The 26070-nt window shown below is 40.8% G+C and overlaps 4 protein-coding genes across 5 annotated transcripts; 2 read left to right on the top strand and 2 right to left on the bottom strand.

Moving 5' to 3' along the window:
• Positions 1 to 375: 375 nt before the first annotated feature.
• Positions 376 to 4775, bottom strand: ppp2r3c (protein phosphatase 2, regulatory subunit B'', gamma). The gene is made up of 13 exons (XM_046412015.1): positions 4591 to 4775; positions 4335 to 4459; positions 3778 to 3882; positions 3558 to 3670; positions 2998 to 3095; positions 2790 to 2860; positions 2524 to 2656; positions 2369 to 2424; positions 2171 to 2246; positions 1804 to 1940; positions 1345 to 1482; positions 1135 to 1194; positions 376 to 861 (listed from the first exon to the last, which is right to left on the bottom strand). Exons 1-13 carry the CDS (start codon positions 4655 to 4657, stop codon positions 664 to 666), a joined length of 1377 nt encoding a protein of 458 aa, XP_046267971.1. The 5' UTR covers positions 4658 to 4775; the 3' UTR covers positions 376 to 663.
• A 435-nt stretch (positions 4776 to 5210) lies between these two features.
• Positions 5211 to 15735, top strand: LOC124071450 (protein only RNase P catalytic subunit). 2 transcript variants are annotated; one of them, XM_046412014.1, is made up of 10 exons: positions 5211 to 5997; positions 6244 to 6382; positions 6621 to 6855; positions 6949 to 7244; positions 7347 to 7394; positions 7513 to 7645; positions 13364 to 13474; positions 14903 to 15051; positions 15251 to 15449; positions 15543 to 15735. In XM_046412014.1, exons 1-10 carry the CDS (start codon positions 5607 to 5609, stop codon positions 15669 to 15671), a joined length of 1830 nt encoding a protein of 609 aa, XP_046267970.1. In that variant the 5' UTR covers positions 5211 to 5606; the 3' UTR covers positions 15672 to 15735. The 2 variants fall into 2 exon arrangements, with proteins under 2 accessions (XP_046267970.1, XP_046267969.1); XM_046412013.1 differs by having other exon boundaries at positions 14885 to 15051.
• A 187-nt stretch (positions 15736 to 15922) lies between these two features.
• On the top strand, positions 15923 to 20687 carry psma6a (proteasome 20S subunit alpha 6a). Its single transcript, XM_046412017.1, has 7 exons — positions 15923 to 16111; positions 16741 to 16835; positions 17001 to 17082; positions 17635 to 17790; positions 18393 to 18571; positions 19178 to 19272; positions 19686 to 20687. The coding sequence occupies exons 1-7, from the start codon at positions 16036 to 16038 to the stop codon at positions 19741 to 19743; spliced, it is 741 nt and encodes a 246-aa protein (XP_046267973.1). The 5' UTR covers positions 15923 to 16035; the 3' UTR covers positions 19744 to 20687.
• An 898-nt stretch (positions 20688 to 21585) lies between these two features.
• On the bottom strand, positions 21586 to 25622 carry nfkbiab (nuclear factor of kappa light polypeptide gene enhancer in B-cells inhibitor, alpha b). Its single transcript, XM_046412016.1, has 6 exons — positions 25279 to 25622; positions 23991 to 24096; positions 23564 to 23774; positions 22714 to 22802; positions 22254 to 22514; positions 21586 to 22147 (listed from the first exon to the last, which is right to left on the bottom strand). Exons 1-6 carry the CDS (start codon positions 25530 to 25532, stop codon positions 22112 to 22114), a joined length of 957 nt encoding a protein of 318 aa, XP_046267972.1. The 5' UTR covers positions 25533 to 25622; the 3' UTR covers positions 21586 to 22111.
• Between the last annotated feature and the right edge of the window lie 448 nt (positions 25623 to 26070).

Below are 26070 nucleotides of genomic sequence, written 5' to 3'. Positions count from 1 at the left end.
TGTTTTGTCACACTGATCCCAAAGTCAAGAATGAACTTTCACAGTCCAGAATTATTTATGAGACCCAAATGAAATGATGTAAACCAAAGATTTAAGGAGCTTTTTTAAATTCCTTTTAAGAAGAACATTACTGCCAATGAGCTGAAAGACTTTTAAAAGCTCTGTAGAGCTGAAGGGAACTGATGAAATCAGATAATGAGTGTACAGTCATTTGACTCACTACAAACATAAAACTATTGATTATAGTCTCTTTGAGTTTAATTTGGCAGTCAGTTTGTATTTTTCTATTTGTTGGCCTTTTGATTTTTCTCTTTGATTTCAGTGGGGGTAAACAATAAGGAGCGAAGTGAAGTGAAGTATTTCGACCCTGGCAGAAAAGGTATGAGAAGGAAACATTTATTTTCAGAGAAGTAAATGGCAAAAATGTGTGTAAGGTCCTTTTTTTTTTTTTTACAGGAAAACAACAGTCAGGAACACAGAACAATATTTACACAAAACACCACATCTGCCTTTTATCCAGCTCTTTCATTTTTCTCCCCTTTCTTCTATTCATCTCCTCAAGGTTGTTGGTGAGTCCACACGCCTCTTAAAACATAACCAAAGGGACAAACATAACCAAGTCAGCAGTAAGAGTTCACTGAGAGGAGCCTCTCCAAATCATCTTCAGGTGTCGTCGAGGTCAGCTGTGTTGCTGCTGCTGTCGTTGTCGTTGGCAACCAGCACTTCTCTGTTCTCATAGGTCCAGAAGCCGTTGAGGTCAATCAGGATGCTGGTGACGGTATCACCCTGACAACTGTTTACCAGGTCCTGGAGAGTGATCTTATAAGGGTCTTTAGGCTTCACCATGTCAAAGATCTCATCCTGAGGAGAGACGGGGATCAAAATGTTTGAATCAAAGAATGTCTCTTAATAGAGGGTCAAAGGTCTGTACAGCTTGGCTGAACCTTCTGTCAACAAAAAAAAAGTAAATCTGATTGGGAAGGGAGCCATCATTTAGCTATGTAAACAAGACATTAAACAGCTATCAGTGAAAATAAACTGAAAGTAGCATTCACTATCTTAAAAGTGCCCATAACATTACTGCTATAATTAACATGAGTGCGTGAATGTGTGTGTGTGTGTGTGTGTGTATACCTTGACATCCTGAAAGGACACAGGCTCCTGGCCGTGAAGTTTCATCTGCTCCTGAATGGCCTGAAAAACAAAGTTCTCATTGAGTGAGGATGCAGCAAAATGAGTGTGAATGTGTCAATGTGTGTGCGTGTTCCTGTGTTTCTGATTCTCATAAAAACACAAAGATTAAAAAAAAAAAGTGTGTTTGTGTGGGAGACGTGCAGCTGATACCCTGAAGAAATAGTTGAGGGAGAAGACATTGAGGTATCCCTGATTCTCCATGTCCAACAGTTTGAAAATATACTGTAACGCTGCTGGCTCCTTCCTGTTTTCCAAGGCCAACACAAAGTCTAGATAGGTCTTATAGTCCTGAAACACAAGAAAAAGAACGCAACTGGGTAAAATAATTATCCATCTTGAAGTCAAGAAAAAGAAGTCTAAACGTATGCATGGAAGATCGGAGGAATTGTGTTATCAAATGTGCGTGTCAGTGGGGAGGACACAATGCGTTCGCTCCGTGAGCAGCTCAAGATTAACCTCATGAGTTTGTCTGAAGTTGAACATTAGTGTACAAGCAGGTGAGGAATTAAGAGGAAACCCTAAGCACATGAGAGGACTCGGCACTGTTGCTCATCCGACAGCATCATAGTTGTATGTCTACCACAAAAACAACACTGGTGCTGATTGTACCATTTCTCCATCGTAGGTGAGACACTCCTGAAACACTCGGTCCAGGAACACTGAGGTGAGTGTAGCTGTGCCGTAGCGTGAAAGCTCCTCTTTGCTCAACATGCCATTGTGGTCCTTATCCAGATTGAGGTACTGGCCTGAACAGACATCAAGAAACATCAAGAGTGACAGCAGATTCCTGAATCACACTGCTTCCTTTACCTGACACAGATAATATATATATTAAACTGAAACCACAGGATCTCGTCATTCAGTCCTGAAAATCATCTGCACGGCAAGGCCCCGAAGACCTACATTATTCTGAAGAATCATTTAAGATCACGAACATTCGCTGCGAGACTGGAAACCTGACGGACAGTTTACTCACCATAGACTCGGAGAGCGGAGGGGGCCGAGAACCAGTTGGACTCCTGACTCTCTTTAGACAGCTCCTCATCTCTCAGCTTAGAGCACAGAGGGAGGGGGAAAGAGAGCGTGAGAGAGGAGGAGCAGGAAATACCATCAACTGGACCTATTAATACACATATTAACACACACCTCTCTACAAATGAGGGAAAAATTCTACCTCAAGTAAGTCATCCAGAAAACTGCAGGCTAATATATCCTGGATTTTAATCTTTCCTGAAAAACAAATTAACAACAGTTACTCCAAGTAAAGTGTAGGTGCCCTCTCTGGACACTGAATGTGTGTGTGTGTGTGTGTGTGTGGTTCAGTCTCACCTGTTCGGAGGGGGTCGAGGAAGAAGAAGAACTTGCGAACAGCGGTGCAGACGTAGAACGAGTAGAAGGACTTCTCCAGCCCGTCCAGCTGAGGTAGAGTGGGGATCAGCTCCAGGATGTAGTTCTCCAGATCCTACCCAGATCCCCAGCAATATTTTCTTTTTATTTCAGCACTACTGTACACTATCATTTTAATTATTCTATTAATTAAAACATTTTGTATGTCACTTGAACTGAAGCTTGTGGTTGCTGATGGAAATACTCACCGACTCTCTGAGGTGGCCCTGTCCTGCTACATCATACAGACTCAGACCTATACGGGTTTGATGCAGCCATACTAGATATATAGAGACAACGAAAACGAGCAACATTCAGTGACAAGATTCACCAGTACATGTAAATCTGGTTAAGTAAACAAGGCTGAGAGATAATGTGCTACAGGTATAACGAGACAGGTGATACGAAGGTCCAGACCTTTCCTCATGACGTAGTTAAAGAACTGCATGATGGAGATCCTGCCATAAGGATCGTTGTGCAGCAGCTTGGCATACACTCTGGCTGTGAAAAATTTTCTGAAAGAGGAGAAGAAAATATTTTACATTTCACAACATTACTCTATTCAATCTGAAAGCCAGTCTCCCCAACCTTTACATCTGCTGTTACTGTGCCTCTTCCCCTGACTATCTCAGCCAGGTTTTACTTTTCAAGATATCAAATTTAGATTTCGGACAACATAATATTCAATCCCTCAAAATCAACAGGGGACACACAATGACATATTGACCACATGCGTATCCACTTCCTGGTCCAAAACGTCTTTGTTGTGGCCACAGGGTGTGTATGTAGCTTTGGCTACTTAAGCGATCAGATTTTTAATACAAACAGGATTTTCTGTGTTTTAGTCTGATCTGAATATACACCCATCAGCCAAGGTACGTTCATGCAAGGTGGATATAAAGTCAAATTAAAAGGGCTAGGACATCAGCACAAACTGTGCCATTGCCAGGAAATTTGCTCTACTTTCTGTTACTTACTTGCACTTGGGCCCAGCCTTCTCCCCCACCTGCAGGTAAGCTTCATAGCTGATCATGGCCTCCTCCCCACTCACTGGAGGTACCTGGTGCTTGTCAAGCAGGAACCACAGATTCTACAGAACAAAGAAGATGCATGCTAAATAGCAAACGTATAGCCTCGCTGTTAAAGCAGATGTACGTCACTATGTTATGGCTGACTACTTTCAAGTGTCTGGTTTACCTGCAGTTCCTCATTATCCAGCAGTTCTCTGCTCTTCCTCTGGAGGAAGACAGCTCTGGATTCCTCTCTCAGCTTCTGAAGTAATACCTCATCCTCTGCTGGTAGCTGCAGAGCAACAACATCATCATCATCACCTGAGGTATGCTCTCTTCTGCACATCTTTATTATTCATTATTATATCATTATTAACAGCAAGCACTTTGTTCTGTGGTGACAACTACTTATCAGTCAGAACATCAACATCATACTCTTCCTCATCACTATCACCACCATCACATTGAATAGATTACTGTCATGTCATATATTATTAATTTCAATTTTACTAGCTCATGTCATACAGTAGTTTATTCCCAATTTGTCTTACTCAAAAAACGATTTCCCACATCTCTTCTTGTTCCTTGCGAAATATAATCATTTTTTTCAAATGGAAATTTATCTGGCTGTCAGGGTTTAGGGATTTAAGATTAGTCCCCTGTCTTGTACCATAAGACAATCAACATGACATGAATGACAACAGTTTTCATTAGGTTTATATATGTCGTGTATTGAAACGATACCCTGTAGTAAAATCGTGGTATTTTCTTGTAGGACTTGTCTCTGTCGCCACCTCCTTTCCACTCTGTGTAATATTTGGTGAACATCTCAGTTTCTTCTGCTTTCTTTTCCTCTTCGCTTCTCGCATCTGTACAACAGCAGCAACAGGGAACAAACACAACCTGTCACCACTAAATACAAACTAGACAGCTAACCAACGGCTAGCTATCAGTAGCTAAAGCTAGCAGGTACGCAACGCTAGTTAACATTTTGTCTCACCGTTTTTGCAGTTTGATAGCCTCCTTTTCAAAATATCCGACCAGTGAGGTTGTTGCTCTTTAGTCATAACTGCTCCAAAGTGAATCTAATACTTCATCAAGAAACGCTATCCGGCCCAAAAGTCTCAAAGTGTAATGTAAACTTTCGTGTGAGAGTAGCTACCCGATAATATCAGTTTGCTGAATGAAAACAAACGTTGCTTCCGGTTACATTTTCAAAATGAAAGGCGTAATTTTCATAAATTTGGGGAAATCAAGCCCTGCATAAGTCAAATAATTAAGCATCACAATAAAAGTCTTGGGTAATAAAAAAAAATATATATATAAATATAAATATAAATATGCATAATCACGCTTGCAAAAGGATCAAAGGAAGTCACAAAGTCTATTTAAAACCAAAAGGTAGGAGACTCAAAACAGCTAGACAAATGTAAAACAGAGTACATAAAACATATAAAGTACCAAGAAGAACGAAATTAATGTGATTTTCCGCATTTCTTCCCCTCTGTTTCAAGGAATGCAATTTGGGGCTTCATTTAATAACCAAATCGTTTCATTGCCTTGTTCCGGTGTTTCTCTGGTTATCCTAAAAACTTGACGCATCTCCATAAACGAAGCTGTCGAGTGTTGATGGCGTCATCGACGCGACTCTTGTCATCTCTACGGTCATGTTTTATCCACGAAGTTGCATTTATAAAGCAGCATGGTTTTGTCAGTTAAATGTGAATATCGAGGGAAGCGAGAAGAGAAGTGAGCCAACGAGAGGGCGATAGTTATCTATAAGTAACTACTGGCAATTGGAAACAGCGATGTTTGCTGACTGGCGTCGTTTACAGTTTACTCATTCATGTAACTAACCGCACATGCTAATTTGGTGCTCAGTTGGTTTGGGAAATAAGTATCGGCAAAGTTTGTAAATTAACGATTATTGCTGTTTTATAACACAAGTGAATGTAAAGCATAGTAATAAATAATCCACATTAAGTTCTCACAGGGCCAGAGGTTAAACATCCTAACATGGGTTCTGTCTTGATGTCAAAAGTCAGAATATGCCAGAAACTATTAACATTAAAAGCATATCTGTACAAATCATCACAGCTGCCCTTTTCAGCACGTCTGCTGTGCACAAGAGACACAAATTCTAACCCAAGTGGTAGACAAACAGACAGAAAGAACCGTGGACAGGGGGTCTTCAAAAATCCCACCATCAGATGGAGAGAAGAGGAACTGTGGGACGATGCCATGAAGCGCTCCACGTCTCTGCAGTCTTCTCTCCGCAAATCTGTGTTTGCTGCTGGGACAGCAAAGAGGGTGGCGGAGGTGCTGAGGAGGAAAGCGGCTCTAGTGTCTCAGGATGAGAAGCAGCAGCTCGAAGAGACACCTGTAGTGAGGACATTTGTGAGATCAGGTAGGACATGCTGCTGCTGTCTGCTTTAAAGGGCATTGTTGGGTTTTTTTTCTCTTTCTTTTTGGTTCAAAATAACTGCAACATTTCAGAAAAGAATTAGTATGCAGCATGCAACAAGTGAGCTAAGTAAATGTATAATTTTAATTTCAGTGTTGTTAAATGATGTTTTCCATGAGCATTATAATGTCTAAATGGATCTATATGAAAGTGCTTGGTTTCCATCACTGAAGCACGAATGTTTGACAGGGAAGGTGCAGCCTCCTGACCGGCCGCTCTCTGCTGCAGAGTGGAGGAAGCTGAAGGAATCTATGGGAAATAATCAACGGTTTGACTTGCAGATGATGTGCGAGATGTTCAACTCTGGGACCAAGCTGGATATCGCCAAGTGAGAGAAGGGCGAGAGTGTCTGTGATTGTGACTGTTGAGGCCCAGCTGTCCTCACAGCAAAGGCGATCTTAAACATTATGTTTGTTAATTTCGTGCCTGTTGTTTTGTTCACGTGGTTAAATCTTAAGCACTGTTAAATTCTTGTAAATGACAAAAAATATGAGCAAGTGCACTAGAAAGGTCAATGAATTAACCACGTGTAAGTCACAAACATGTATTGCACCTTTCTCTCATAGGTCCCTACTGTCTTTTGTAGCCATGGAAACAGGGACATTGTCTTATGAGCTGCTACTACGGTACCTGACTCTGTGTGTGAAAGGAGGCCATGACACAGAGGTATTTGATGTCTATGACATTATGCGGGGAAGTTTCCCTTCTCTGGAAACAGGAGCCTCCACCCTCTTCATCAAGTCCTTCAGCCGCACAGCGAGGTGGAGGGAGGCTATCAGGATCCTGCACGAGGTTAAGAAGGTGAGCAATGTTTTGACTATCGCTTAGGAAAAAACCTATTTTACTCAGACAGAAGCTGGATGACGTAACATCCCCACTCTGTCATCCCAACAGGTCATTACTCCATCACCACGCAACTATGGCGATGTCATCTCAGCAGCAATGGTACATGGTGACACAACCACTGCCTGGGCTCTTTACGATGAACTCATAGAAAAGGAACTGTGTCCAAACGAGGAAACCTGGGAAGCTCTGTTTAAGGGAGTGAGGAAGACTGAGGAGGAAGAAGGGAAGACCACGTCTCAGTCTGAGCAGCAGGACAGGCTGCTGGAGATTCTGCTCTACATGAGGAGCAACCAGATCTACCCTCAATACGGCCTCGCCAGCAGCATCAAGGCCTGGTTTGAGAGGTACAGGAGATAAAGATACTGAATGTCAGGTGGGAAACTGAGGTTGGATGTTGAGGCTCTCATTTTTCTGTTTTCTGTCTGTCTCCTCCTCCCTGTCTCCAGTCTCCCTGGGCAGAAATGGAAAGGAAGTTGGACCAGTATCACCCCAAAGTAATTATACCGTCCCCTACCTCATCATGATTCTTCACAGCGGTTCTTCCATATTTGTGTAAGGGCAGAGTTGTGCTTTCTGTATGTATGCGTGTGTAATTTATGTGTGTGTATTTAGGGGTGAATGTGAGTGTTGTGGGTCTGAGTTGGAGTCCATCCAGCTGACTGATGAGGAATACCAACAGCTGAAAGACAGAGTGATGACGGATATCATTAAGGGCGAAGATGTTTTTAACAAGACTACACCGCAGGTACACACACACACACACATACACACACACACACACACATACATACATACTAAGCAGGATTGCCATTGGTCTTTAAGAACTCTGAATGAGATGATTCATATTTAAGGTCATAAAGAAAAAATAGCTTAACAAAATAGCTATACATGTCTACGAGGAATTGAAGAAGTAGTATTCAAATTTGTAATTTAAATTTGTAATTTATAATTAATAATTCGTTTCATTTCATTTTATTTTATGAAGTTATGAAATTCTAAATTGGTGTTAATGAATTTTGTGATATTAGGCCGTATTCATTGATTTGCATTTAACTTAATGCAAGTCGATGTCAAAATTTGTAAGCCTTCAGCTTCAGCAGTTTGAGAAATTTTAAATTATGTTCAGTTTGAAGTAGTCTGTTGTAGTTGAAGTCTGTTTTTAAACTTCCTTTTCAAACGTTCTCTCTCAAACTTCTGCTAGATGGCGTCATTGACACACAGGCAGGCTGTAGAGTTTTGCTGAAAGATGTGCATCTAAATGAGAGAAAAACAGCTTATCAACAGATCTTCTTTTGATGCACTTCAGGGTGTTGTTTTAAAGAAAACTGGTGTTTAGTGTCAGCCATATTGAGGTGACTTTGATATTTAGTAATTAGTCCAGGACACAGATGAAAATATGACCCAGCTGTCTCTTGTCTGTTATGTCTTGTCTTTATAATCTTTCTCTTTTTATTGGGATAAGGCTAACATCTGGTATAAATGAAGCCATTCAGACACATGTATGTTGTGTACAGCTAAATAGCTTTGGTTTAAGTTTTTATGCTTGCTGGCTTGACAGTAATTTGTTTTTACAATTTTAAGATAACAAATTAAAGTAATTATCTTCACTCACAGTCAAATTTGAATTGTGAAACAGAATAAAGGAGTCGTTTGACATTTTGTGAATTTTATTTTTTGCCAAGAGTTAAAAGATTGATATCACTCTTATATGTGCCCCTTAAAGTCACAAGCTAGCACCAGCGGCTATTCAGCTTAGCTTAGCAAAATGACTGGAAACAGGTAGTCAGGAATCAGCTCCTCACTAATCAACATCTCGTATCTTGTTTATTTAATCTCTGTGATTGTGATTTTATTTATTTATTTGTTGGCCAGGCCTGTGAGTAAGTGTAGTTGCCTTGATTGACAACCTAAATTCCCCAGAGCATAATTCCTTTGATGGAAGGCTCTGTTGCTAAGCTACATTATTAAATTATTATTATTATTAAATCTAATACAACTGAAAATGTAGTTTATCTGAACAAAATTTAAGCACATTTAAGCTGTCTAAGCTACAATATTATGCTGTATCAATAATGTAACAAGCTGCAAATTGTCATTTTATGCTACAGGTTTTGTATGGATTAAACAAATAAGATGCAAGTGATAATTAGAGAGCTATAGAGGCTAGCCCTGTTTTTCTAGTCTTTAGGCTGATAGCTCTATATTTGACAGATAAGTATGAGAGGGTTATCAGTCCTCATATCTGATTCTCTGAACAAAGACAAATAAGTTTATTTCCTTCTGTCTTAGGAAGGAAACGTGGCATGTGAAGGCTTGATGTATCAGTGAGAGTGTCATCTTTGAGCTCATGGTTTTAAGTACTTCCAAAGAAATAGGACTCACTCTGCCTGTTTGATAGCTTCAGTTTAGGATCTTGATACTAGCGAACTTGGCAGCACACAAGCATGCATAGTTAAAATTAAAATGAGGGCTATATTTTGAGTTGTAACAAAGTAAAGGCAGTCATCACTGTGTCTTGCATGCTTATGTGCACTGTCTGTGTGGAGAGAGAGACAGTGCACAGGCTTTTCACTGGATTGGAATGTACAGACTGTGTTTTTCACAATGCCAACAACAATAAACTTAAATATACTGTTGTTCACCTCCAGAAAAGAAACATGTAGCATGTTGTTAATGATATGTTCACTTTATGAACAGAGATACAGTTTGCATGCTGTCTTTTGTTTTTTCTGGTAGTCAGAGGGAGTTCATTGGTGTAACTGTTGGTGAAATTGAGGGGATTTCCAGCATGTGGAGCACCATGAGAATCTGGACCATAAATGCCTCATGTAGATGAGGAAGTCAGACAGACATGCTTTTTCACTCAACTTGATTAATTTCCAATTGAAAGGAAATTAATTTTAAGGACAAACAGAGAGCTTCAGACAACAGTGAAGCAACAGATGCAGGCAGGGATGAAGTCAGATGGAGTAAGAGAGGGAGGGCTTTGTCTGTATGTGGTGAAGCACATATATATAGACAGGTGCTGAGAGACAGCAAAGCAGACAGATCAAATCATGCATTTTGACACCTCATTAAGTGATCAGAACCCCCCTAGAATTTTCTGTGCAATTTAATTTAAACTGACAGTCTCTATATGTGACTTTGGTTAGACTGTTTAATGTTTAACTCCTCTCTGACACACAACAAAACAAAACAAAGAGTTTAAATATTTTAAGCTGTAATTTCTGGTGGTGATGAACTGAATAATATTTCTACTATTTCAGAAAGAAAACCAGAACAAATAAGTTCCCCAGAGGTCACATTTTTGTTGAGCAGCCCTGCTGTCTTGCATTACATTTTACCCCTGTACAATAGCCTTTTTATGTTTTTGTGTCCACTCTGTCAAAGCTAAATAACGTACCAGCATGCCATATGTTTTTCTGCCAACAGGAGCCTCTTGTTTTGGGCCAATAGAACATATTTCAGCACAATTACAAGCCTCAGATACCAAAACAAGAGCAGACCTTTTTTCCCACATTTAACATGTAAAACTACAGCACAGATCTTCTCACAAAAGAGTCTTCTGCTCTTTTAAAGTTTGAACCCATTTCAGCTGACATTAGTGCAAGTATTGCTCTTCAAAACCCAAAATAACTAAATATTAAAACATAAAACAAATAAAACTAAAATTCTTACATAAAAGGTTAGCTTCTGTATTGTGATCTGTTATTATTTGTTCATTTATCCCAAATATGTGGAGTTCAGTGTCTCTCTTCCTATGATTACATAAAATTTTGTCCTATTTATTTATCCAATTCTACTTTAAAGAACACAGAAATGTGGTAATAATATCAACATGCTAATCTTTAAATAAACTTAAGTAATGTAGTCCACAGCAAGAGAGAATTTTCTTCTCCAGTACAGCATTTGCAGTAGCACTTTATGCTATTGTAAAATGTATGATGTAGACAGTAATGTGGTTATAAACATGCTGCTGAGCATTTCACCATGTTAGGTTAATATCGATACTTGCGTGCATAGTTTCAGCTGCTTAAGTTCAATGAAAAATTAAGCGTATGTTTGCAGGTGTAAAAGTATTTGTGTGTGTGTGTGTGTGTGTTTGTCTCTGTGTGACTCTGTGTGTTTGTGTGTTTTAAGCAGTCATATTACCCACAACAGCACAATGAGCTGGTTTCACATATCAACTCTGGAAAGTCCCTGGATAATTATACTGGACTTTATCTCAGTCTCTCTCTTCCTCCTTCTTCCTTCTCCTACTCTCTCTTGCTCTTCTTCTTTGTCAATTCCATCTTTATTTTTAACTATTTTGTTTTTTATTATCATTATTATTATTATTATTTGCACCCGTTCTTCATAATAACCAAACGCTATCTCTGCACATCTGTCCATCATCCATCAGTCTTTTTCCCTAATCTTTTCTCCCCTGCATGAACCAAACCCAGCCTACAATATGAAACTGCATATTGTTGATTTGTCTCATACTGTATGTGTGCACTTTGATAATAAAATACTCAAAATAGATACTGCAGCATCAACAGGGCTTGGCAGGTGTTTAATTTGCACAGTTTCATCAGATGCGGAATATTGCAACCTTTTTTACATTTTTACGATCACATTTTAATTTTGCGTTCGTGACACACAGTCGAGTTTCAAGTCCAGGGGAATTCACAGAAACCTATTTCCATAATGCTGCTTATTTAAAAGTGAAAGTACTAACAGTGTTCACGTGCTGGAGGCCTTTTTCTAAGCTTCAGCACTACTTTCCTTTTAAGGCACAAAGTTGGAATGCAGTATTTTACACACAGACTATAATGTTGAAGCCTTCCACATTCCCTGCAGGGCGATGGAAAACATGTGATGCTCTTACTCAGCATCTTTAAGTGCTGTAGTTGTATTAAGTTTGAGACACTCATTAAATGTCTACAGATGTCTCTCCACATTAGACTTCTACGGACATGCTGTATATTATATTATACTGTATATAATATATCAGACCCACTTAGAGGAAGTCTTATGAGTATTGGTCTGTGAAATAAAGTGGGACCAAATTTAGTACATACAATACAGCTGAGAAAGAGCTGACAGTAGCCCACTCTGAATTAGTTTAATCTAAAATAATAGTTTTGTCCAACAGAGGATAAATATGATTTTTTTTAAAAAAAAGCATAATTTTAAACCATTAAACTTTACCATAGCACAGAGGAACTCTAATGTCAGTTGAGCTGCCAACTGGCACTCAGCCAACTCAGTAACAAGAAGGAAAGGCCAGGAAGCTTTATTACTGGTAGGTGTGTGATCAGTCAGCGAGAAAAGCAGCCAACCATAAGACCAGTGGACTCACAGGTGCTCAGTCACGCTATTTCGACCAAAATAAGGAACAAACCCCTGATGTTATTAGAGAATGGTGCAGACTTTTTCTGTACATTTTCAGGACTGCACATTTGTAGTCAGACAGATTGGCCAGTCAAATTGTCAGCTTTTAAGGCTGCCACCTTTACTGAAAATGAGCTAGTCCAAATGTGTTTCGATATCAGTCATTTCTGATTTTGACTATGTAGACATGAATGGAAAGTGTAATTGAGTAAATTGAGTAATGGAGTGTCAGAAAAATTTTGTGAGTTCTTGAATTTAATGGACTTAGTAGTAGTAGTACACTAAAATACTTCTAATAGAAAAAAAAATCTAATATCATGGCTCAAATCAAAGTACGCAACAGTGAAGGACCATGTTCTGCTGCTGCTGATGATGTCTACCTGTTTGGAACCTGGTGAAATATCTCAACACCTATTGGATGGTTTGCCATGATATATACAGACATTCTCCAGAGGATGAATCCTGGTGACTTTTAGCCCTTGGGCCACCTGCAGGCTGAATTCACATTGGACTGAAAATTTGGACAGAGGATGATTTCTTGGTGCTCAGTCTCCACCATGAATTCAAATTTTTTATTTGTCCGATGACCATAAACCTACTGAAAATCCCATGAGCCTCAGCTGTTTGTTTAGTGCTGCTTAACAGATGTTTGACTGTAAACGTGGTGTTTATTACCTGCTAAATTTCACATTAGCCTCGTTACCGTGACTGTCACCATGCTGCTGTTAGCATTTAGCTCAGAGCTAAGTTAAGTACTGTCTCACAGAGGTGCTCGTGTGGTTGTATACACCTTCTTATCAGCGTAGTGAAAAACTTCCAGTACCTGAAACTGGTGCGCAGTCATTTATCCGCTTCTATCAACATCTGTACACTACTATAAAAAAATCCCCAGAGTCTTCATGGTTAAATAGTAAATAAGTAAATAGTAAAAAGTGTAAATTCACATGTTTTTGTATAATATGGCACAATTCCTTTTTATCTACTCTTCTACTGACCTATCTTTCTCAATATCTCTCTTTCTGTGTGTGTGTGTATGTGTTCATGTTCATTTTTGTCTGTCTCTCTCTCTGTTTATGTGTCTGTTCAGGAGCTGGAGAGGTTCAAGATGTTTGTGAAGAGGAAGCCAGCATTTGATGTGGTTGTAGATGGACTGAATGTAGCAAATATCAGCAAAGACAAAAGCATGCTATCAGAGACGGTACGTACACGCATGCAAAATATGATGTAAAAGGAAAAAAACTAAGTTAAATATATGATAGTCCAATGGTCCTTATTCAATATCACCTCTGCACAAACACAGACTTTTACAGTCTACATTTTAGTGTTTTTTTTCCCCTACATGTATGTCTGTCCAACCCAGGGGCTTTTCTGCCAGTTGCAGTATGACTAACCCTGAGGCGTGTGTTTGTGTGTGTGAAAATATGTGTAGGATGTGCCTTTACAACTGGCCAGTACCTGATTTTAATAACACCTAGCCTACTTGTCTGCCCACATCTGTCTCAGGATGTGTGTGTATGTGGACTATCTGTCTTTGTGTCTCTGCCATAAAATATGTGACAATCCTTCTCAGATGTTATCTGACTGCAAGACAAGGGAAAGTACAAAGAGACAAACCTGTTTGCCTATCCAGTCATCTTGTTCATTGGAAAGCTAAATAAATTATTAAAACAAATGCAATAGTCATGGAAATTTACATCAGGACCACTGACTGAAACTTTTATTCAAATGTCCATATGCACAAAATCAGAGGGCAGCAAGCAGAGTTTTCCGCCATGCCGATGACACTGTGAGGCTGTACTTTGGCAAAGCAGTGCTTTGGGCTAAATTCAAATGTCAGCATGCTAACATGCCAAAACACTGATATTCAGCAGGTAATTACCAGTACACATTAAAATGTGCCAATATTAACCATGTTCATCATCTTAGCATGCCAACATTAACTAACATCTCCAGCATCACACACAAAGTACAGCTGAGTCTGCCGGGATGTTTAAGCATATATTGAAATTTGGACCTGATGATGGTGATGCAAGATGAAAAGTTACAAAATTTATTGAAATTTATTCTCAGCCAGTTTTTGAGACACTTACACCCACAAATCTCAACTCGATGGTAGCGCTAGCGATAAGTTAGAGGGTCAGTGAAGGCTTCTTCGGGACCACGTGTGTCTGGCCAAAGTTTCAGTGCAGTCCATGTAGTAGCTGTTAAGATATGTCAGTGGACTGAAGTGGTCGACTGACTGACCAGCCAACATTGTCATCCACGGAGCTTTGCAACTAGCAGGGCTGAAAATCATGTATATACCATATGCCAGCCTTTTAAGGCCAGATAATATCAAATTATGACATCTAGGTGCTCCCCAGGACCCACAGAGGCACTAAAGGCACACTAAGCATTTTAACAATCTTAAAAGAATATTTCATCAACATGACTCATGGTGTGTACTTCCTAACACCTGTTCATCAGAATCAGTAGATGCAAAATATGTAAAAACCCCTCTGATAACTTGTGTTAGTCATGTAGGAACTGCTACATACCCCATCAGGTGTGGCTATGTGTGTTAACGGAGCTGGCATCCAGACAGACATTTGTTCATTCAGTATTGAAGTGTGTGTGTGTGTTTCAGTTGTTGGCGGTGGTGTCAGAGTTGGAGCGTCGGGGCATGACTATTCTGGTGTTGGGGAGGAAACACATGCTGCGGCCCTCCAGATCCTGGAAGAGACACAACATGGACCTCATCCGACAGAAAGCTCATTGCTTCTTCACTGAAAACATGTGAGCACCTGATAAAAAAAAAAAAGAATCGTATTCAATATACTCCACGAAACACATAATATTATTTTTTATTAATTCTTTGCAGCACTACCTCTGCCTCTACAACAGCACCAATACCTTATTCACAACCTTTTTTGTTCCTAAGAGATTTTTTTTGTATAGAGTTTCCCTAATACGTTTTGATCTATGCGTCCATCAGTTCAGAGGATGACCCCTTCTTGCTGTATGCCACTTTGCATTCTGGAAACTACTGTCAGTTTGTGAGTAGGGACCTGATGAGGGACCACAAGGCCTCCCTGTCATGTGGAGCCACCAGACAGCTCTTCTTCAAGTGGCAGAGAGGCCACCAACTGGTAGTGAATGGATTTGTGGCAGCAGGCCGGAGAGTCAAATTTATGGTGAGGAAGAGGAGGGAAGGGTGTGAGGGGAAAGGGCCAAAGAAAGAAGCATATCAATTAACTCTGTGTATATTTGTATGTGTGTGTTTTTAGAGTATTCCCAGCTATGACACCATTATCCAGAGTTCAGCAAACTCATGGCACCTTCCCTATGATGACACAGAGGACAGGAGCACCTATGAAGTACCACAACGATGGCTCTGCCTCACCAAAAAGAACTGAACACACACACATACACACTTCATATCCTTCGATTATGACTGTAAATAAAAAAATTACCACAAAACCAAACGGTCTGCGCTCTTTAATTTACATTTGAACCCCAGGAAAATTAAAGTAGTAGTAGTAGTTATGGTAGTTTTTAGGTAGTAACAGTAATTTTAATCAGTTTTAAACTGCAGCATCCCATTTCAACATTTCAAAGGGAGCAACAGGGCTGCAGCGCTGGCGACATTTGTAAACAACGAAGCTGCTAACCCGGATATGAAAGCACGCAATCGGACAGACCACATCCGGAGTAGATGATAGGCATGTTTTGACTCTGTTTCCTTTCACTTTATTTTCAACTTCATTTTACACCGGTGTCATGTCTCGGGGGTCAAGTGCAGGTTTTGACCGCCATATCACCATCTTCTCTCCGGAGGGAAGACTCTACCAAGTCGGTAAATAGTGAAAGAATTGAACAAAGCTCGTCCTGCTCTGTCATCACTGTTGGCTAACAGGCTAACATTAGCTAGCAGCTTCTGTCTGGCCCATTCATAGTTCGGCGCCATTTAGGAAGAATTTTGTTTTAGTACATAGTAGTAAGGTCAAAATGGAATTAGTATAAATAATTGACTATAGAAGTAACGCTAATAATGAACGTACCAGATTCTCTATGTTGTATGTGCTTCAGCAACCTTAGTTAGCATAACTTAGCTCTGCAATGCTAGCAAGTTAAGATTTAAGATAGAAAAAGAAGTTAGTTTCTTAGTCAGTTAGTCTAGAAATCACTTAGGTTCACTAATGACCCCTGTTCTCTTAATTTTCATCAGTCATTCTCTTGAGTGAGTTATTATCACTGAGTTGTATCAAGTGTTGGCTCTGACCTGGGACAAACCTTGTCAAAAGAAAGTCTGTGAAACTAAAATGCCATTATCCATATGTAGCATAGATATACACTGTGCAGTCTATAGATAAAGTCAAGTTGGTAGCTTGGTTCCTGGCTTAAAAACATAAAAGTGTTCCCATAATGATAAATGGTTCACACTTGTTTGCTGTTCAGTTTATTTTTTCTCCTATCTGTCCTCAGAGTATGCCTTCAAAGCCATCAACCAGGGAGGACTGACGTCCGTAGCAGTCAGAGGGAAGGACTGTGTTGTGGTCGTCACACAAAAGAAAGTCCCAGTAAGTACACACAGACATACTGTAAACACACAGGAGTTTGTGTTTCTGTCTTCACTAAGCATGTGGTCAGAGTCCACAGCTGTCATCATGGTTGTTGATGAGCTGGTGGAGTATGTGTGTGATGTACACTTATCTGTTGTTTTTGCCCTACTTTTTTCCCCTCAGGATAAGCTATTGGATCCCATGACAGTCACACATTTGTTCAAAATTACAGAGAACATTGGCTGTGTTATGACCGGCATGACTGGTAAGTATTGTATCGTCCAGATGATGGCAAATATCCAATTTATATATAATATCCAATCCATTTTGAGCCATTTAACACTTTAAAGTTACTGTAAACAGTAATTGTTAGTAAAAATTTCCTTTGTTGCCTTATTGTCGTGTTTCTAATGTTCTTATTTGGAGCTGGAAGTACATCTGTCAGTTATATTTTCACTGCTGGAGAAAGATCAAGAGTGTGTAGTTTAGTCTAGGCCCAGCTCTTGTTACAGCCAAACGTTACATAATACTACTGAGAAAAAAACACGGTAAGACATAACCTGTTATGAATTGTAAATGCCTTGTAGTCGGCAAAATAGAAAACTAAAACTGTACCTCACACCTGGCTTGTCTGACATGTTAGGCGTAATGAATTATCCGCCTCTGGTACTCCAGTCATCTCATGGATCCAATTACGCAAAGATGTTTTTCATGTACTTCCACTGAAAACAAACTGTAGCAACTTGACTGTGTTTTCTACATTCCTGTGTTTGTCCACCCTTAAATTCTTTAGCTTGAAATGACTTTCCCCCTCCAGCTGATGGCAGGTCTCAGGTACAGAGGGCACGGTATGAAGCAGCTAACTGGATGTACAAGTACGGCTATGAGATCCCTGTGGACATGTTGTGCAAACGCATGGCGGACATCTCCCAAGTCTACACACAGAATGCCGAGATGAGACCACTAGGCTGCTGTGAGTGTTGTGCATGTGTGTTTTTGTTTATCAGAAACTGGTCCTTAATGACTGTCATCTGCTTTCTAAATAATGTGATCAGAGTCGGTCAGCACAGTGTACACTATATAGACAAAAGTATTGGGTCACCTGACCATTACATCAACTGGGACTTTAATGATCTCGCATTGTAAACACATAAACAGTTTTGCAGCTATAACAGCTTCCACTCTTATGGGAATTCCTTTCACAAGATGTTGGAGTGTTTCTGTGGGAATTTTTGCCCGTTCATGCAGTAGAGCATTTGTGAGGTCACACACTGATGTTGGATGAAAAGGCCTGGTTCACAATCTCCTTTCCAGTTCATCTCAAAGGTGCTGGACGGGGTTGAGACCCAACCCATGAAATACAGCATCATAAAGAGGATAATTTTGTCTATATAGTGTATCTGTTCTCTCCAGCTCCACTTTACATATTATGTCTAAAACTGATGTTGGTCAAGCCCTCATGTTCTTGCACAAGGTTGTTAAAACTGATTACGGTATAGGTTTAAGTTTTGACGTTTCCTCTCTCTCCCCTGCTGTCCCATCATCATACTCCTATGCCCTGCATCTATTCTTCAGGTATGATTGTGGTCGGACTGGATGAGGAGTTGGGTCCACAGCTGTTTAAGTGTGATCCAGCGGGCTACTACTGCGGCTTTAAGGCCACAGCAGCTGGAGTCAAACAGACTGAGGCCACTAGCTTCCTAGAGAAGAAGGTCAAGAAAAAACTGGATTGGACCTATGAGCAGACCATAGAGGTTGGACACACACACAGCAAGTTTCACAATTACCCAAGTTTTATCAAACTCCACAAGCTTATTATAAATTCCTGGTATGTTGAGATTTATAATGCCAAAAATATGATTTCATATGATCCAGATTTTAATGTCCTTGTAAAAATATCAAGAGTTCAAATCAAACAAGTGAAACATGTCATACAGATCTAAATTTAATGTTACAGATACATTTTGTATTGGCCCTCAAATATGAATTTATATCTGCAGACAAGAAGGGCTGGTGGACAAACGTGTGCCATGCTTATTTTTCTAGAAGGAAATGTAGCTCTTCCTCTTTAGTCTTTCTTGGAAACATTGAACTATTGCTGTCAGTTTCTTGTGCACATGCAGTTTAAGTCACACACACATACTCATACACGCTAGACCTGAACAATCAGTTCTGAACAATCAGTTGAAGTGTTATCAAAATCACAATATGACAAAGTGCAACGTCCAAATTGATTATCGCTTGAAATTATTTGATTCTACGATTCCTTGCTGATTCCAAATCAGTTTTTTTTTTATTTATTTACTTTCCTTCCCTTCCTGTCATGCTATTCGACAATTCTCCCTCCTTTCTCAAAACAGACAGCTATCTCATGTCTGTCAACCGTCCTGTCCATCGACTTTAAGCCCTCAGAGCTGGAGGTGGGAGTTGTCACTACACAGGACCCAAGATTCAAGTGAGTGTTTTCTTGAAACAGAGAGAGAAAATATCTTGATAGCCATGCGTTAGGAATTTGATCCTGGCCACAAGGACTTTTTTTTTTTTTCACTGTCCAGCTGCTGCTGTAAATGGTTTTGCAGAAAAAGGTGAAGCAAGGCAATGCTGAAAAAATGTTACCTAACAGAAAAAGACAAAAATGTGCAGCTGTGAACAATTACAATTACCCCTGCTTTCAAAGTCTTATAGAACTATTTTTAAAATTGATCAACAAAGACAGGTTTTGTTATGGAAAGTTTCTCAAACTAAAACCAGATATGAGATCAAAGTAAGGCCTTACATGACTGAATGTGTTCTCAGCATGTCTATTTGTGTGTAAAATCCAGCAGTCCAGATAAGTTATGACTGTTAACTTGTGTGTTTGTGTTCCAGGATTCTGTCGGAGTCTGAGATTGATGCTCACCTGGTGACTTTGTCTGAGAGGGAGTGAGGAAAGTTGGCAGCCTTTTTTGCTGCCATTGTCATTACTCTGAAATGGATGATGAATTGCAGCTCCAGAAAAATCTGCCTCCTACTACAAGTCAGGAAAGTAATGGAGGAGCTAGTATCAGTTTTGTTCCAAACAGGTTACAGTTACACAGTGTGAGAGAGACAAACAAAAAGCTGAACAATATGGTCCTTTTTACCAGGTGGGCAGACTATATTACCCATGTGCATTTGCACTTACCCCTCCTCCATCCTCTCTGGTCATACCCAGGACATGACTGCACAAGGTATTATCAACATATTGGCCCCTCCTGCATTTTCCTTTGAGCCACACTGAGACTATTCACCGCAGGCAGTTGCCAAATGCCATAGAGCCTGGAAAGATGCTGGACATTCAGATCTGTCAACCATGTAACACATAAGTCTGATATTCTCTGTGGTTGCTGATGGTGTCAGCCATTGGCCCCACTGGATGGAGCCCAGCCCAGGTGACTTCAATTGTTGAGTGTGACATGAGCAGATTGGAAGACGGGGTGTGGTAACACTACGACTACAGCACAATACCTCTTAATACCTCTTACTTTGTACAGGCTTGGTGGTCTCGCAGCTTCTTGAGTCACTGTAATGCAACAGTGCTTCCAATCTTTACTCAGGGCTGCCTGGTGTATCTCTCTCATTTCATCCATCTGATTTTTAAGTCTCCACCACCTTTAGTTCCAAGATGATGTTTTTACTCTGATGTACTTTGTAATAACCCAGGGAACAGCTGTGGGAATTCTCCCATTGCGACAGTCATTATTGTCACACCCTTGTTGAGGTCTGCTGAGGTCAACGTCAACAGGAAGTCTCAAATTATTTTATTCTCTTCCCTGTGTTTTCATCCTTCTCCCCTCTGCCACCATTGCTGTAGATTGATGCACTTCCATTAAACACAATGTTTTAATTGAACACTTTTTTCCGTTTCCTTTTCTTTGTATATCTTGTGGTGCTCTAGACTTCATTTTAATCTGACCCAGCTGAGATTCAGAACAATGTTACTCAGTCCAACCTTAATACTGAGTCTTTAAGTTCTGTATGAATCTATGGTGTGAAGACATAAAAATAATGTCTTATTTAGAGAGAAATCTATGGTTAACAATGACATTTGGTATCTATTTTACTTGAATTTGAGTAAAACTTCCTACTCGTTGCCCCAAACTGGACTGAGGCATCCTGTTATTCAGCGGAGATTCCCTTCTTTGGACGAATGAGAAGCAGGAATGTCGCAAACAGCTGAGTGTTCTGTTCCTGGGAATTTCCTGTCCCTTCCCTCTTAGCCCCTCCCTCCCAAAAACTTCCTGATTTAGAGGACTGAGCAATCAGCCTCATTACACACACACAGTTTCCCTCTGCTACTTATCTCACGCTGGGAGGAATTCAGCTTGCAACCAGTTCCTCCTTCAGTGGAAATAAGTTGTTGAGTTATCAGCACTTCCCTGCATGACATGCATTATATGAAAATAAAGGGCAGCCGTTCAAAACTGAAATGTGGCTGTTAATGTCACCCTTTGATGGAGTCATTTGCACAAAGCACAGACATACTGACGGCAGCAGGAAGGCACATGGTTAAGGTAATTTCCAGTATAATTACAGCCTTGTAATATTGTCAGGCGCTGTTGATTATATGCTGGGTTCTGTATGATCTTTATAGTGATATGACCAAAATTAGGATGTGTAGTACACACATGAAAGAATTCTTGTCCAAACTTGGTGCCTTAGTTGCCATCTAGACCAATTTTCCAGTCACATGCCTTCTGTTTCCCCTTCATGCCACTCATCCCAGTCGCCCCAAACAAATTCACACAGGTTTTTATTGTTAAATATGAGTGTTTTTAATTTAACTGGAGTGTGCTGGAGTGTTTGCTGTCTGACATATACAACCTGCGCAACTGTACACATTCACAGCTTCCATAAAAAATACATCTTTGTATACACAGCATTTACAATATCATACAACAGAGCTGTTGCAGGTACATCTGTGTGGATGGATGTTTTCTTGACAAATGATTTGTAGTGTCCACAAAACAAAAGAAATCCTCATATGCAGACAAGCCATCATAATGTGCCATGTGCTCACATCTCAGAGTGCATTTGTTTCCCTGCAGCCTGGAGCAGACACGTTGGTTTATTCAGCCATCAGTCTCGGTTTGATTCTCCTTCGCCGCCGCCTGTCCGCCCGTCTGTCAGCAGTCGTGCTCGCGCCGCGTCACCCACACCATTGGCCTTGTGACGTTATCGCAGGAAGAAGAACACATGCCAAGCCATTTCTCTTGTCATTCACAGTCACGACCACAGCCTCTGTTACTTCCCGTCTCTCTCTTGCTAATTTCCTGCTAATGTCCATTCCACTGAATGTCATCATACCCCACCTAGAAACACACATAGGATGAAAAAGAAAAAAAAAAAAAAAGTTACACGCTGGCCGGAAAGCAACTTTTTATATTACAGTGGAAGCTCTGTATTTTTAGGACTCACCTCCTCATCAGACTGCTCATCCTCCTCTTCCTCGCTGTCGTCTGACTCGCTTTCAGGCAGCTCCCTCAGGTCAGGTTTGGTCAACGAGTACAATTCTTTCCTGATGTCGTCATCGTCGCGACCGTAGGTGAGGTGGTAGGGAGTGTAGCCTCCGGAGGTCAAGAGGTTGGGGTCTGCTCCTTTCTTCAGCAGCAGTTTGACCAATGAGAGATTCTGTTGGTCCACAGCCAGGTGCAGTGCGCTGCGGCCGTTACGCTGCTCCTACAGGACCACGAGAGCACAACATTTTATTAGCACCGGGTGTAAAAGACAAATCAGAAAAAGCTTGGAATATGCAGGTCCTCCAAATGTGTTAAGATGACTGTATGTCACCATATTCTAATATTCTATACTGTTAATGATTCTGTACTCTGAGTATTTACAGTTTGTATTCTCATATGGCGTGATGTGTGTTGTTTACCTTTGCATTAATGTCAGCTCCTAGATCCACCATGCTCTCCACCAGTGACAGGAAACCCTGAACCGAGGCCAGGTGGAGGCAGTTCTGACCTGCAAAAAAACAAAAAAAAAAACACCAGAGGAAGAGTTTAACGACTGACACCAGACCAGTCATTTTATACCTGCAGTTTTCTAAGAAAATCCAAAGGTTAATCTACATGTGGATTTATATTCATCTACCATAGCCTTTCATTAATTATGACCAAAGTAGTTTCCAAGTTTTTATTTTATTTCATTTTAGTTGCCCAAGGAAAACTGGCAACCTGTCAAAAATGCTATGGCTAAAAAATGTCTGCGCACAAGTCTAAAACTGAAGCCCTCCACATTTCTATTTAAAGCATCTACCATTATGTGTCATGTAATAGACGGGTTTTTGTTAGGGTGCAATGGCATGAATGGCTATGGCATTTCCCTTGCTTGCTTAAGTGTTTCCTTCCTCCAAAACATAATGTTAAGGGATAATGGGCAGTAGAAATGACTCTTTGCATGCCCACCACTCCTTCTTTTAAGTAGTAGTTAAGACCAGCAGCAGACTGGTCAGCGTCTCATCTGTTTCCATGTCCCAAGGGTGGGACACCACAGAATGGAAAGCACCACCACCACCACAGGATATAATATGCTAATAATGCAAAAACATTATAATTTAGCCTACCACTGCTAAATTCATTTTAGAACATTTTGTTTCCCTATCATGTAAACATGTTTAGGTTTCATTTTGATCACTGAATCATTTGTGGGAAATCTTGTAAAAAGAAAAGACTCAATATGAGCAAAGACAAAACCAGATGAGATCAGAGGAAAAGCACTCTCACCATGATAGTTGCAGGCAGCCATCACTGTGTGTAGATGCCCTGGCTGACAGTTCTGTGTGATGACGCTGAAGCACAACAGGTTACCGTGGCGACAGGCCATGTGTAGAGGTGTGTCCCCGTTGTCGTCCACCAGCGTGGGGTCGCAGCCAGATAACAGGAGGCGCTGACACACGTCCGCCTGGTTTGTTATTACTGCCAAGTGGAGAGGAGTCTAAGATGGGAAGATATTAGGAGAAGACGGGTCATTTTCAGTTTTCTTTATGTGATGACAGGTGACGTGCATTCATTTTTATTGCTGCCACGATCAAAATGGAGGAAGTGAACAGAATGAGGTTTAGATGAACACATGCAGAGGTGGGCTAGATGAGACTCGGCACATATCAACGTATTCTTTCTTAAAACCCCTCCAGAGGCAGCTCTCACACACCTGTCTCTGATCATTTTGTGCGTTGAGGAAGTTTGTGTTCCTGGACAGATCAATCATTTTCCAGATATAATCCTTGGCCTCGTGGATGATGGCCAGGTGGAGCAGCCTACAGAAACACAGAGAGAGAGAGAGAGAGATATTGGAAACCTGTTCCAGCTCAAATGTAAAACGAGAGACACATAGTCACTTAACATTTTGTAAGCAAGTATATAACAGCAACAAATAACTTATGACTCTGACTGGACTCTTTAGTCAACAGCAAAATGCTTGCATAGAACCTATGACAATTACTTGGCAGCAAAGCAGAACAGTTTCAGTTTGCGGATTACAGTTAATTTATTACTACATTACAGCGGAGAATTTAGAAATCAGTCCTGAAAATGCTCAGCACCCGAGGTTTAATGTCCTTTTTTAACGTAGAGAAACGACTCCTCTAGAAGCTGCTGATGTCCTAAAGTGCTCTCTAGACCACACAGTGAGAACCACTGCTCTGGTGTGGCGTCTAACAATTATGTCCTTCGGTTAAATCACTCTAACATGGTGTCATGCTCTGCTTTACATGAAGCAGTTTCGCAGCTAAGTTAAAATCACCTAATCCCGTTGTTCATATTCTGCCAAATCATTTACGCACGTGCTAGGAGAACAGGTCACAGTACTGTGCAAAGCCTGGACTATATTCCCCGGCGGATGAATTGCGTTATAATAAAAATAACATTAGAAATCAGTATTATCCCCCGCGGTTTTCTTACAGCAACAAACAGCTGACACGCATTGCAGAAGAGAATGCAGCCCCGTGCCTCCGCAGACTTGTGCATGTGTACTTTAAGGTACTTTTTCTAGCTTTTCTTCCCCGTCATCTCGCTTCGCGGGAGCGCGCCTCGGTCGGATTCCTTGGCGGCGCGCCTGGGACTTTCCCAGCCTGACCCGCGGCCATAGTAGATTCCCTCCTGATAATAGCCTTTTGTTTACGTCCAATACCGCAGTGTCTGACCACAGCTAGACCCATTGTCAAAACCGGACACCCGTTCTGTGTATTTTTTAACATTGCAGCGGCGCACTTTTGTAAGCCAAAAAGCTCAAAAATTAAGCCCTCAACTCAGACTAAGTTAGGCCTGGGCCTGTGAGTCGTAATGACAAGCTAGAGGAAGAAATTCCCCACAGGCAAGAGATCAAATTACCTCCAAGACCCGTGTTGGGCCTGCTCAGGCGAAAGCTATGAGCCAAGCTGTACCCACGGAATAAATCCTCCCATGCTTAAGTATGTAACGTTATTCCCAGGCTAACTTACGTGTCTCCGTCCTCTGTGATCTGTGTTTTCCATTCGTGCACCTCTCCAGTTACAGCGGGATGTTGTTTGTGCTGAGGCGGCTCGTATTCCACCTGGAGCCGACGGATCTCGGCGGCTACAGCCTGGTACTCCTCTTCTTTCAGCGAGTCCAAACCGCTGTCGAGCCGCTCTTCTGTCGACTGAGTCGGCTTCCCTTCTTTAGTCTCTCGGCTGTAATCCATTTGGTTTAATATACTCGTCCGGTGGAGGTCCATGGTGGTGTGTTGTTCGAGACGAGGTGCGTTAGGTTTTCTTCTGACTGAGTCGTGCGGAGCTCTGTAAATGCCCTCTGTGTGGCGGCTGCAGTGGGGCGGGGCTAACAACTAGGTGGGGGATTTCCAGAAAACTGTCACTTAGAATAACACAGAATACAGACTGCTGGCTCCAACAGGGGATTTCTATTGAGACACATAAATACACGCCTGGATTGTCACTAGTGCAAAGTAGTCTTACAGGCTACATTTGCAGCACTTCAAGCGCAATCTCCTGCAGTATTTCAGTATTCATATAAGTATTTGATTTTTTTCTCCACATTTCACAACATATTCAAAGATTCAAGGATTCAAGGAGTTTTATTGTCATTTCACACATGTAGAAACATGAGGTGGAACGAAACTAGTTTCCCTGGTCCCGGTATAAGCCCAATAACCTACAAATGTCTAGTCTAGTTATGCGTCTTGTCTAGTTATATGGATTTATATGCATGTTGTTTCTCTCATTATGCTATATGTAATCAAATATACAATTCTGAGT

Source organism: Scatophagus argus, chromosome 15, assembly GCF_020382885.2.
Source record: "Scatophagus argus isolate fScaArg1 chromosome 15, fScaArg1.pri, whole genome shotgun sequence".
NCBI lineage: Eukaryota > Metazoa > Chordata > Actinopteri > Scatophagidae > Scatophagus > Scatophagus argus.
This window is presented reverse-complemented; position numbering and strand designations above follow the sequence as displayed.

Excerpts from the sequence above, each read along its gene's own strand:
- ppp2r3c (XM_046412015.1), bottom strand. The coding sequence starts at position 4,657 with ATGACTAAAGAGCAACAACCTCACTGGTCGGATATTTTGAAAAGGAGG. Across the intron at positions 3,671-3,777 it reads TGGATAATGAGGAACTGCAG|AATCTGTGGTTCCTGCTTGA; the intron begins GTAAACCAGACA and ends TTTGTTCTGTAG. Across the intron at positions 1,941-2,170 it reads CTCCGCTCTCCGAGTCTATG|GCCAGTACCTCAATCTGGAT; the intron begins GTGAGTAAACTG and ends ATGTCTGTTCAG.
- LOC124071450 (XM_046412013.1), top strand. The coding sequence starts at position 5,607 with ATGGGTTCTGTCTTGATGTCAAAAGTCAGAATATGCCAGAAACTATTA. Across the intron at positions 5,998-6,243 it reads GAGGACATTTGTGAGATCAG|GGAAGGTGCAGCCTCCTGAC; the intron begins GTAGGACATGCT and ends AATGTTTGACAG. Across the intron at positions 6,856-6,948 it reads TCCTGCACGAGGTTAAGAAG|GTCATTACTCCATCACCACG; the intron begins GTGAGCAATGTT and ends TCATCCCAACAG.
- psma6a (XM_046412017.1), top strand. The coding sequence starts at position 16,036 with ATGTCTCGGGGGTCAAGTGCAGGTTTTGACCGCCATATCACCATCTTC. Across the intron at positions 16,836-17,000 it reads TCACACAAAAGAAAGTCCCA|GATAAGCTATTGGATCCCAT; the intron begins GTAAGTACACAC and ends TTTTCCCCTCAG. Across the intron at positions 17,083-17,634 it reads TGTTATGACCGGCATGACTG|CTGATGGCAGGTCTCAGGTA; the intron begins GTAAGTATTGTA and ends TTCCCCCTCCAG.
- nfkbiab (XM_046412016.1), bottom strand. The coding sequence starts at position 25,532 with ATGGACCTCCACCGGACGAGTATATTAAACCAAATGGATTACAGCCGA. Across the intron at positions 24,097-25,278 it reads ATCACAGAGGACGGAGACAC|GCTGCTCCACCTGGCCATCA; the intron begins GTAAGTTAGCCT and ends GTGTTTCTGTAG. Across the intron at positions 22,803-23,563 it reads GGCTGCCTGCAACTATCATG|GTCAGAACTGCCTCCACCTG; the intron begins GTGAGAGTGCTT and ends GTTTTTTTGCAG.